General features: G+C 32.3%; 2 protein-coding genes across 2 annotated transcripts; both read right to left on the minus strand.

Moving 5' to 3' along the window:
* Positions 1-908: 908 nt before the first annotated feature.
* Positions 909-3,438, minus strand: LOC18100219 (cell number regulator 8). Its single transcript, XM_006381419.3, has 3 exons — positions 2,792-3,438; positions 1,741-1,943; positions 909-1,359 (listed from the first exon to the last, which is right to left on the minus strand). The coding sequence occupies exons 1-3, from the start codon at positions 3,093-3,095 to the stop codon at positions 1,120-1,122; spliced, it is 747 nt and encodes a 248-aa protein (XP_006381481.2). The 5' UTR covers positions 3,096-3,438; the 3' UTR covers positions 909-1,119.
* A 4,089-nt stretch (positions 3,439-7,527) lies between these two features.
* Positions 7,528-8,780, minus strand: LOC18100220 (uncharacterized). The gene is made up of 3 exons (XM_006381420.3): positions 8,488-8,780; positions 8,193-8,368; positions 7,528-7,781 (listed from the first exon to the last, which is right to left on the minus strand). Exons 1-3 carry the CDS (start codon positions 8,558-8,560, stop codon positions 7,761-7,763), a joined length of 270 nt encoding a protein of 89 aa, XP_006381482.2. The 5' UTR covers positions 8,561-8,780; the 3' UTR covers positions 7,528-7,760.
* Between the last annotated feature and the right edge of the window lie 3,268 nt (positions 8,781-12,048).

Raw genomic sequence — 12,048 nt, forward strand, 5'->3', positions numbered from 1 at the left:
TCTTCTCATTCTTCCTTTGCTTCAGCAAGTCTTTTCGATTTTTTTAAGCTATGTTAGGCCCCTTAGGATAAAGACTGGTACCATTTTAGGATACCAAGGCCTTGGCAAATGGACCTAGATGCATAGTCCAATTGAATCGTAGTGTCTTACGTGTTTGGGGCTGTGAACTGGTTTTTGCGAAGAGTGGCTTGCCTAGTGAGTATTAATTTTGGAGTGTTTATCCACGAGAAATGTAAAGGGAATAGGTGTTTGGTGTTATGATTGGGTTTCGGAAGAGACAACGCTAGGTATATGGATAATGTATGTCTCAGCAACTAAGAATTGATTGAAGATATTTTTTCCCCTCGTGAGCTTAGGCTATGATTTCTTCGATGGACAGAAGAATGTCATTTGGAGTAGGGTTCTGGTGCGGTTCTTTATTTCTTCAATGGTTTGCAAATAATTTCTTGAAGGCTCTCTTGCTGAGCTTTTTAACTTATTTGGCTTTTGCTTCTACTAATGCTGTTGAGAAGAAAGAAAAGGTTTTACTTTTCACGGAATTTCCTCCTCAAAAGCACTTGCATCATACCATCGGATTGGCAAACTGCATGACCATTCCACCTTATAAAGGACCGGCCAGCACACCAGCTTGTGTGCTGACCCTTCCGAGCTAGAGCTACACTAAAAAATTATTATTTATTTTTTAGATTAATTTTATATGTTGATATTAAAAATAATTTTTAAAAAATATATTATTTTAATATAATTTCAAATGAAAAAACATTTTAAACCACTAATAACAACCATCATTCCCTTATACACCATTTTAGTTTCAAGTTTTAAAGGTGTCATTAAATTCGTTTCAATTTGCATTCGCCATGAACCTCACAAGAAGCAACGTTTGGACGATATAACAAAAAGGCACGTGCTTCAGTAAAACATCAGACACTTCCATCATGAATTTTAAACACAAAATATACGACACGTGTTCAAAATCAATGAGTACTTATTTATTTATGCTATAGGTTGATCTAACAAAGCAATATGGTCTTCAGAAACTTTAACGTGACATCTATAATATCAAACCCCAAATAAGTATAAACCGGATGATAAGTTTCTGATGCTGGCAAAGGACGAATTTCAGGCTCCACGGCCCATGGATTGCTCCCCAGGTGGGATCATAACCAAGACCGGTTGAGCATTGAACCCAGGATGGGGCACCCAACGACGGATCTCACGACCTTCCTGGCAAAGGGCTAATGGGTGGCAGAAAACATGAGTTGCAAAATCACATGCTGTCTCACATTGCTCACGTTGCAAATCATCTTCCACAAAGCTCCCACAGCACCCACATGACCTATCAAGTGCCTCACAGCTACCCTGTTTCACATGAACAGCCACAGAAATTAATGCTCGGAAGGCAATCTATCTAAAAGGAAATTTCAACGGTCCTAAAGCACTATGACCAGGTATAAATTGGAGGGGGGGGGGGGGAGATTTTTACAATAAGCGTAATTGCAGTGTGGGAAAAATCTCTCATTTAAAGCCCCAGCTCTATGAAAAAGAAAAGGGGCAGTTTCAGAAGAATGGGGCAGTCATGATCAAGAGGGCATACAATGATGAAATTGTAAGAGAAATGAAGTTACCAACACATAACTAATGATTATAACAGGGGTGACAATAAAGCTACACTAAGTATTAGAAATCAAAATTATGTTTAAAATGCACATATATAGGAGCAAGACTTGGGAAATAGCTTGCCTCTAGGTTAAACTTCCGACGGATAGCTGTACGGCTAGAATATGAAAACCATGGTGCAATGCAATTCCTACCGAAAAATGAAGTGCCGATCAGGTACAGACCACAGTATGACAAGCAGTGGGATGCAAATGTTCCGGGAGCAGATCCAAGTCTCTCTACATTGCTTCCGTACAGCATGCAAGGGACAGTGCTTCCAAGAAGACCTTACAAAATTCAAAATTAGGAATGTGAGGTGATTAAGAGATATGCCCAAAATGATCTGAAATCACTGCATGCTAAATACTTCCAAATAAGCTAATGATAATTCCTCCTATGAATAGGCTATACCACATTCTTTGTAGATTTGATCCACCCACAACAATACCATCAACATGCTTACGCAAAATTAATGACCAAGGGAAATGAAATTTTTCTCAAATTTCACTTGAAAAACTAACGAAGCATTTCCTATTGCGTTGGATTTTATGTGAACATAATGGGTGCATATAACAAAATGAAGCACACCCAACAAAGCTATTGAACCAGTCCAAGCTTAATAAAGAATATGATCATCACATAGAGAAGCAACAATGTGCAAAAAAATAGACAATAAAGAAATTGAAATCCACTTACTTTTGTTTCGTGTACATAAAGAGCACAAAATACCAGCAATTTACCAATGGAAAAACAGAAATCAACTTGCAAATCCCCAATTGATTATGAAATAACCAATTACTGATCCTAATTAACATTGCCATGATACAATTTGCAGTTTATATTATCATTGGACAAAAGCAATTGATTCATTACTTTGCTACAGCTTAATAAAGCAATACCCCAATTATAACAAAATCATGGGCAATTTCAAGAATTCGTAAATTAGAAAAATAATCAATCACCTATTCTTGATAACATTCTCGTGATAAAATTACAAAATAAATGATCAGCTAATCCATCAATCATTAACATCTATAACAATTGCATTGCTACAGTTTAATCAATCAATAACCCAATTGAAAGAATGTATAACTGATTCAAAAAACGAGCATCACAAACAAAATTAAAGACTTACAGACTTCAAGATCGCTGCTACAGAATTCATCGTTGCGACCAAGGCAAGCAAAAAGGCTGGAGTCCCACTGATTCCGACCCATAGGCTCACCCACCACGCTCCCATGACTCAACGGCAGCCCATTCACGGCCCACCCATATTCAGGCGAAGCAGATCCCGGGGAGGCGGTGGCCGTCTTTGCATCAGGAGAAACCTTGGTGGGTTTCTTGTCGTTTTGTTCTTCAAGGTTCTTGTTCAAAAGAGGGCTCGCTTCCTCGCCATCATTATTGTTTCTGTCGAAGCTTGGTTTGCTGTTGTCAGCCATATTGGAGAGAACTGAATCGAGAAGAAAAGCAGGCAATTGAATTTTATAGAGACAAGTGAAAATTGAAAAAGGGTGAAATGGCAGAGGAAATTGGATCTGGAAACGTAGCAAGGAAAGAGAGAATATTAAGTGGTCAAGAGCCAAAATTTGTGGTTGTTTGGTATTTTCTTGGTATTTTCTAATTCCAAAATTTGTGGTTGTTTGGTATTTTCTTGGTATTTTCTAATTCCAAATTCCAAAATTTGTGGTTGTTGGTATTTTCTTGGTGGAATTTGTGGTTGTTGGTATTTTCTAATTCCAAAATTTGTGGTTGTTGGTATTTTCTGCTATTATTTTCATTCTTGATGATGTTGAAAACCGCGTCCACCGTTGTTGGTGGAAGACACCTACGTAATTTCTTAAGGATTAAGTTATTTTCTAGTCCTTTCCGATTTAAATTAATTAAACCTTAGTCCTTTGGTTGAAATATAATAATGTAGTATTTTGACTCTTGTAGACCATCGCCTGATTAAAATACGAATTGTTTTTTTTTTTAAAAAAAAAAAGAAAATAAAATTGTATCCTTTTACAATTTAGATTTTTATAAAAATACGAAACGGTGAGGTTTAGAAAAAAAAACCATAATCTTTTAATAAGATAACAATCAACACCAATCAAATGATTAATTTATAAGTTTCCAAACATAAATAATTACATTACAAACATAATACAAACATTATAAAATAAACTAAATGAACTCATTATTTATGATTGCAATTATTGAAGAGGCAGAGATGTTGACACTATAGATTCCTATAGTGCAATCCACAAAGGTTTTTTTTTTCTTTTCTTTTCATTTTGATTCTTGAAAAAATTATACAATACATGGTCATTGAACAAAATAAACTTGGTCATTTGAAATTTAAAAACATAAATCTATTTTCTTAAAAAAAAGATTTTTTTTGTTTTTATAGATATATATTTTTAAAAAAACTAGTTTGTTTAATACCAGGAAAACATCTTACGTATAAGTTTACAATTCCAAATATTAAATATGAAAAGATAAAAAATGATATGCAAACCCCAAAATTAATTACAAAATGGTCCTTCAAACATATGAGATTTAATTAAAATTTGAATAAGACAATGTTTGTTGGAAAAACAATTATGGGTTGCCGAACACAACCTTAAAACTTAAAAGGCTCAACTTAATCATATGGAATGTACTTCTTAGTCTGGCCCAAGGCCCAATAGCACAACCAACACTTGGAGAAGAAATAACAAATATCAAACAAAAATTTTGGTTGAATTTTACCAAGAACATAAAGAACATCAATATAAACCCAAAAACCAAGTTGGAAGATCAAAGTGTTACAAGATATAAAATATGAAAAATTGACTATAAAATGCATGAATCGATCCTATCAGTCTTAAACTTAAACTCGAGTATTCAAAGTTGGTTAGGATTGATTGACTTAAACCAAGCATTTAATAAATAAACAGCAGAGAATAATAGTATATAGGTATAGGTTTTGATCTAAACTCGAGGCCATAAAACCAGTTTATAAAAAAAAAAGGCTTGCGAACATTTATATGAAAACCCAAGAAAACCAGCAAAAACCCTAAAAAACTAATTAAACCCATAAATGACTAAAGACCCAGAATGGTGACCTAAACCCTGCAAGCAAGCACAACTTAAACACGTCAATTTCAACTTGCTTAAAACATCAAAAACTCAAGAAAATAAAGAAACAATGCAATAATTTCTCAAATCAAATCACAAAATATTCAGAAAACACATCTCCTGAACTACGAACACTATTGCATTGATTTAACATCTATTTTCAATCAATCTTAAAATGAACATAACTTGATAACTTGATTAAACCCAACATCATATTAAAAAAAAAATCTTATAGTCATAGTTTTGGTAAATCATTTATCAATACATTTAATCAAAACAAATCTAAATAACTAAACGAAATTTCAAAACATCATAGCTCATGTTTAAACACACTAATAATATGATACTAACAATCACAAAAACATCAAACTATGCATTTAAATACTCTTGAGCTTACTTTTTTGCATATCATTTCCAAAATATAATTTTCTATATTAAAACATATACAGTACTTTAAAACTAACAAATAATTACTATGGATAAACAATAAACATTAAAATGTGAATTTAACAAGGATTAAAGGGTAGGTGTGCTCATTGAGCTACACCCTCTCATCAAGCTCTAGTGTATACATTTTTCAACAATGTTGTCCTCTTTCTTTGGAATTTCTTACCTCTTTCTTCTTGTTCCCAACCCCTAATCCTTATCCTTAACTTGTGTGTTGTTCTTCCTTTTTTATTTCTTCTTCCAACCTTTTTCACACTATTTTTATTGTATTTTTCATTATAAAAATTGTCTGGTATTTCACTCAATTCTCTCTCTAATTTCCCTTTTGTTTTTTCCCTTTTCTTAAAAAAAAAAAACCCTTTATTATATGCCAAAAAAAACTAGGAGGTTACAAAACCATGATGGTTTTTTTTTAAATCTAGGTGGTTATGCCCTCTCTCATTTCTATAATATATTCCTGAAGGTTATGGTGTTTTGTTTCTCTTTTAAGTGAATCCTAACCAGAAAAAGAACCTTAAAAAACCAATTTTTTATGGGTTTGTTCTTCTTTAGTCAATGGTGATTATGTAGGACATTTTATCGAAACCATTCTGGAAATTGTATACCTTGAAGTGGTCAGAAACAATACATTCATTCGTCTCAAAATGATAAGATAAAAAAGATGTCAACCTTAGTTAGCTTTTCAAACCCGTGATCCGGGTCATATGATCATAAACACAATACATGAAAACATCATGAAGCACAATTCCTAGGAAATAAAATGTTGAAAGATGAAATAAAAAAAATACACAAAAAATCCATAAAAAATTGCAATTAAAAGAATGAGTGATAAAATCAAAGAGTTAAATTGAAAAGAACAAAAACATTAACAAAAGCAAACAATAAAAATAAAAAGCACAATACACTATCAACTTGGATTGGAGAGTGAAATTAAAAAAAAAAATAAAACTTTTATAAAAGGATTAAGGAAAAAATCATAAAAATAAGCATCAAAATGAAAACATAAATACATGATAAAAACAAATGTAATTGGAAAAATTGAGAGACAAATATAAATCAAGATATTTAATATTACAATAAGGGTTATTTATGTGATTGTGTTAAATTAATTTGTTTACTAAAATTAATTTATAAAAAAATTATTGAATAAAATTAAAAAAAAATATCATGCAAGGCTACACATATTAAAAATATTATAAAAAAATATTTAATAGATACACACACCTAAATAAATCATACTAATCTCTTAAATAATTGAACACACCCAGTATAATAATATTAATTAAAATAATTCAAAAAAATCATTGAGAAGGGGTATTAATTAAAACATAAATTAAAAAAATATTTTAAATAAAAACAGTATTAATAAAAAAATATAAAATTAAAAAAAAAATGAGGCAAGGTCGAGTGCCTGGCCCAACAACACCGCACGCGAGCGTCTATTTTTTCTTAAGTTAATAGGGACATATAACATGTTATCCACCCCAATTATTTGGAAAAAAAAAAAAAAACCGACGTGTTGTCTAGAGCTCTTCAAAATCCACCAACTGGTTGACCAGAAAAATAGAGTGGTTGTTTTTTCTCACAAAAACTCATTTTCACTCCTTTTTTTTATACACCTAAAACACCTAGAAAATACCCTAAAAACCTTGTTAAATCAATCCATGGCCTCCAAAAATACAAGAAAAAATACCCCTTCAACCCGAAACCAAAATTCTTCTCGAGATCAGATATGTTGTTTTAGGCATTTTCAAGGTAAATAAACACTTAATTGTAACTCCCCTTATCATATGAAACCATTTGACACAAAAATCAAGCGTTTTAGTGGTCAAAATCTAAGGTAACGAAAACGTTTTTCCTCTAAACTAGAATCCAGCGACCCCCCCCCCTCCTCCCAAAGAAGACTGGAAAAAAAGGAAAACAAATGTGGTACCAAAATTAATTTTTTTTTACAAATTAGAGAGACCGGTTACCTAATAGCTAAAAAAGATGGAGGGCTAAAATAAATTTTTCAAACAAATTAAAAAGTCACCACCTACCTATTTTACCTGAGTTTTTCACTTCAGTCCTTTATCTTTCAATTCAATCTTCCCTCCCAAAAAAAATATATAATTGGATTCTAATTCGGGTTTAATTGTGTAAAAGAAAAGTTCAAGGACCAAATTGAAAAAAAAAACACTATCGATATCTACTTAAAAGCCTGAAGTAAAAACTCTCTCTCTTTTGGTTTACAGTATAATTATAACAAGTTTCTTCTTGTTAATTTCTACCTTAAAAAAAAAAAAAATCTGATAGCATTTACGACAAGGAGCCTCTAAACCCTGACAAGAAACCATCCTTCTTAAGATTTGAAGATATTAAACAGAAATTACAGATACACAAACTCAGTAGCTTAGATCACATTTACAACCATTGGCAGAAAACTAAAAAATGACAAAGGAATATTGCCATCTATATCATTTCTCAATTTGCATATTTTCTATCCATGCCTAAGAGATCAAAGGAACTAAACCGTAGTGATTTGAAACAAAACTGATACTTCCTCTAGAACTCACTCATCCATGAATTTTATCAGCCTGCAAAACATAATTAAGCAAAGACAAGACAAAACAGTCAGTCAAACTTATCAGAAATGCACATACACCAGCTGGAATCTTAATTAACAACTCGTGAATTTGCAGAAAGGGACAAGCTATGTGTTGTAGTTTGTGGCTCAGAGTGAAGTGGAACAGAGTAAGGAGAGCGAAGCGCATTAAGCAGAGTTATTGGAAATTACTAATAACAGCTTGGGTCTACTATAAATACTAACATATAGTGAAACAAAACTCTTTTACTTTTCATGAAATCCAAAAATTTAGAAATCAAGAAATATATTTAGTGTCACAAGAGGTCTATCAAGGTACCTGTTGATCACCTTGCAATTTACTAGGCACTTAACAACTTAAATGATTAATTTGTACTTTCGTAATATAAATACTTGGTCTTACTTGTTCTCCGTTGTTACCACCTCTAAAACCTTGGGGTTTATGAGATTTCTTGACAGTATCTTGATGAATCCAGGGCCTGCCATGAGAGTGACCGGGAGGAGGCATAACTGATGAGTGAGTCTCTGGTCCTCTGTAATCAATTTCATAAACTTCTGACTCTGCCGCATCCGATCCCCCTACGAATTAAGAAAAACATTTCCAAATTAGCAAACCATCCATGCCAATAACAGTGGCCCCAGTTTTGCTACACTTTGAAAAACTCCTACTGTTGCAAGGTATATATGTAGTTACAAACCTCTTGAAATGCAAGGCGTGACAAGGAGGAGGCATAGAAGAAAGGTGGTGGCTGTGCTATACTTAAGCTCCATGGAATTTCAGAATATACTAGTTTGAGAGACAAAATGGTCTTGTATATATATTGAAGAAGGGTATGTAATAGAAGTAATGGGAGGGGTCACGGAATAAGCACCAGGTACGTAGAGGCAGTTGAGGTTAAATTTTCTCATCTTTCAGCTTTTTAGCAAATTGAAACCGTCACAATCGACACAGCAATAAGTTGCAAGGTAACGATGTAGATGTGTTGGGTTGGAACATTTATGTTTGTGTACCAATACCATATACTTAACTTTAGGTTATTATTGCTTCAAGTGTTTCCTCGCTTCTTCTTCTTCTTGTTGTTTTTTGTTCTTTCTTTTTGGTGTAGACAGCTCCATGTGTGTATTATTGTAATGTCTTATTGAGGGACATCCCATTCAGCTCGATTGGCTGGATTTCACATTACTCACACCTACTCTCTTGTTATTTGTGTTCCTTTATGTTTATCAAGCACAGCATAATACCTTCAACGTGGAAGATGGGTCTGATCGATTATAATCTCTGTTTGCAGGGTGTCTGTGGTTGGGAGTAAAATGATCTGGTACCGCCAACCTTTTGAACCCTAAATTCTTACTTAGCCTCAAAATTGTGGAGCATAATTAGCCTGTGCCATATGGTTAACGAAAGGCCGCCGGGGAGAGTCGGTGGACAGCATCGGTAAGCTCTTGAAAACCATTCAAGTTCCAATTACAGATTTGAGATTGAGAAATAAAATTAAGGTACAGATCATACAGAAAATGTAGGTCAAGTGAACTCATTAATTTGGAGTACTGTATGTATCTAATCATGAAAAGTAATAACAAGTGGTTCACCTTGCTCTCAAATTAGCAGCATGCATTTACTTATCTTAACCTAAACCTAAACTCTTTCATATATAATGCATCAATAATTCTATATGCATGCCACGCTAGAGAGTATAGTATGTCTGCATGTTGACTCGGGTGATGGACGAATTCCTCTCTACCATTCTGCTTCTTTCGGTGCAGTAATGAATAAGTGATCAACATTTAAATGCTATATCACGTATTTAGTGGTAGTATCTTTTAGCTTCTAAGAAAGAAACATTTCACTCCCACTTATTGTTTGTGGGATGTTATCAAGCTTACCCAATTTTTTCTTTTTGGTGTTTTTAGGAATATTATTGTAGTGGTTGTTTAAAATGTTTTTTTATTTATAAATATATTAAAATAATATTTTTTACATTTAAAAAATTATTTTTGATATAGTATATCAAAATAACCTGAAAACATTAAAAAATATATAATTTCAACCACATTCTCAAATACATTATTCTACATAAAACATTTCATCTCAACATCTTCTTTACTCAAGTTTTAATAACCTCTCATCTTGACGATTTAACTGGTAAATAATTCTTATTTATACTAGTGTAAATCGTGTCTCAACGAAATCACTCTAGACACCCATATAGATATAAGACAATACAATGAACTGGATCCTACCTTATAAGGTAGAGATTTCTGATTCAATAATATTCCAATAAAAATATGGTCATTGTCCGTTGGTTTATTAGACATGCAAAGCAGATAATAAAATTAATTTTAGAAACATCTAAAATTAATTAATTTGTTATTATTTATAAATATATCCAACTTGTAATATTCTATTTATGCATGTATTTTGCATCTATAAAACCCTCGATTTTTAAATTTTTTTTTGGATAGAATTAGTACAGATGTTGAAATTACTGAAAAATAATATACCAACGAATATATTTCGTCGATGAATTAATCAGTAAAATTTTCACTAATAAAGTGGTAACTTTACACCGATAAGATAAAAAAATTCAATCGGTAAATCTCTTAAAAGTTGCAGTGAGAGTAATCTAGTCTATCAGCAATTTTGCATTTGAAATAGAGTAGCTTTTGTAAATGACATTAGACTTAACAATTGTTTTGGTATATTTGTTCATATCAGCAGATCTTTGTTATCACCAAAAAAAACTTTGCCCCTTTGGAAATTTAGGGTAAAAATCTAAAAAGCAATTATTTCCTCTCGAAGGCAAGGTGGTCGCCATAAACACTAAAAAGTTTTGAAGTTAACAGTGCTTTGAAATGATCTTTTCATAAAATAATACAAAAAACAGTCAACATTAATTATCAGAGGTGTGAGCACAAGAAAAGATGATATAACAACAATTTAAAACGACAAACGTACAACCACATCTTTTTTTAAAAACAATTATCAGAGGTGTCAACATTATTTCACAAAAGAACCAATAAAAAAATTAAAAACAACCAGAAAAATAAATAATTCACGACACTAAGCACTTCTAGATTCTTTTTGTCAATTGAACAAAAACTAACAAAGGGACTACATTAAAACAAAAAATAGTTTAGGGACTAATAATTTTAAACTTTTTATTCAAGAACTAACAACAATTTGACCAAAAAACCTTTTTAGCCAAAACTTACTCGATTACATAATTTGGTCCAATGAGCTACAAATCGTTTTCATGGGAATTATAAGTGGGCCTGGTGTGCTGTCACATTGGGTGGCTGGATATGATTGAAGGATATCCATCATTAATATGTATTTTTCCAAAGATAAAAAGGCTAAATAGCATCTAGGCTTGTGGCCCAGCGGTAAAAGTAAAGTTTTTTTATCTCTGTCGGTTCGAGCCTTAGCGTGCACACCTGTCACCCTCGCAGTGTCTTACCTGCTTACTAGGCTTGCAGGGTGTTTAGTGGGTCCAGGGATTAGTTATGATACGCGTAAGCTGGACTGGACACCCCGGTAAAAAAAAAAAAAAAAAAAAAGGCTAAATGTAAGAGTCACATGGTGAGTTTGCGATCAGTCAAGAAGTATACGTGGATTCCACTAAACCTGTGCTGAATTTCAATTGTCTTATCATCTACAATAGGTCCTATCATGGAGATCATAGGGAAGTGACAAAAGAAAAGGGCATTTTTGACATGTATTTATCCCAATTGTCCGAGTTATAAAGCAGCTAAAAATGTATTTGCCCCTAAGTAGATATTTTTTTATGGCTGATATTTTAATTAAGAAATTGTGAGCTTACTAAGATCATTTTGTTTACGGAGGATTGATTTAGTAGTGCTCAAGTGATTAAGGAAATGTAACCTCTCGTTATAGATTTAAATTCAAGTTGCTCCATTATTATCAATAGGATGATGATGAGAAACTAAATTTAATTTATTAATCTTGCTTAATAAATTCTTATAGTAGTTACTAGATATACAAGTCAGACTAAATTTATTTTTGAACATAAAAAAAAATATTCAGGTTGTTGATAGTTTTTTGACAATGTCAATAAATCCAGCCATAAATCAATCTTAAAATCTTTATATTTGACTTCTTATTTAGATCGAGATTCAAATTATATCATAAAACCAAAACAAATTATAATCAATTCTCAATCATCTCAATGTTGGAGGATGAAATTAAAATAAATTAATTTTAAAAAATATCTCTAATTAACCCCTCAAACCCACGACTT

The sequence above is a fragment of the Populus trichocarpa genome, chromosome 6, assembly GCF_000002775.5.
Source record: "Populus trichocarpa isolate Nisqually-1 chromosome 6, P.trichocarpa_v4.1, whole genome shotgun sequence".
Taxonomy (NCBI): domain Eukaryota; kingdom Viridiplantae; phylum Streptophyta; class Magnoliopsida; order Malpighiales; family Salicaceae; genus Populus; species Populus trichocarpa.

Excerpts from the sequence above, each read along its gene's own strand:
- LOC18100219 (XM_006381419.3), bottom strand. The coding sequence starts at position 3,095 with ATGGCTGACAACAGCAAACCAAGCTTCGACAGAAACAATAATGATGGC. Across the intron at positions 1,944-2,791 it reads TAGCAGCGATCTTGAAGTCT|GTCTTCTTGGAAGCACTGTC; the intron begins GTAAGTCTTTAA and ends GAATTTTGTAAG. Across the intron at positions 1,360-1,740 it reads GTCGGAAGTTTAACCTAGAG|GGTAGCTGTGAGGCACTTGA; the intron begins GCAAGCTATTTC and ends CATGTGAAACAG.
- LOC18100220 (XM_006381420.3), bottom strand. The coding sequence starts at position 8,560 with ATGGAGCTTAAGTATAGCACAGCCACCACCTTTCTTCTATGCCTCCTC. Across the intron at positions 8,369-8,487 it reads CACGCCTTGCATTTCAAGAG|GGGGATCGGATGCGGCAGAG; the intron begins GTTTGTAACTAC and ends CTTAATTCGTAG. Across the intron at positions 7,782-8,192 it reads GTGGTAACAACGGAGAACAA|GCTGATAAAATTCATGGATG; the intron begins GTAAGACCAAGT and ends TATGTTTTGCAG.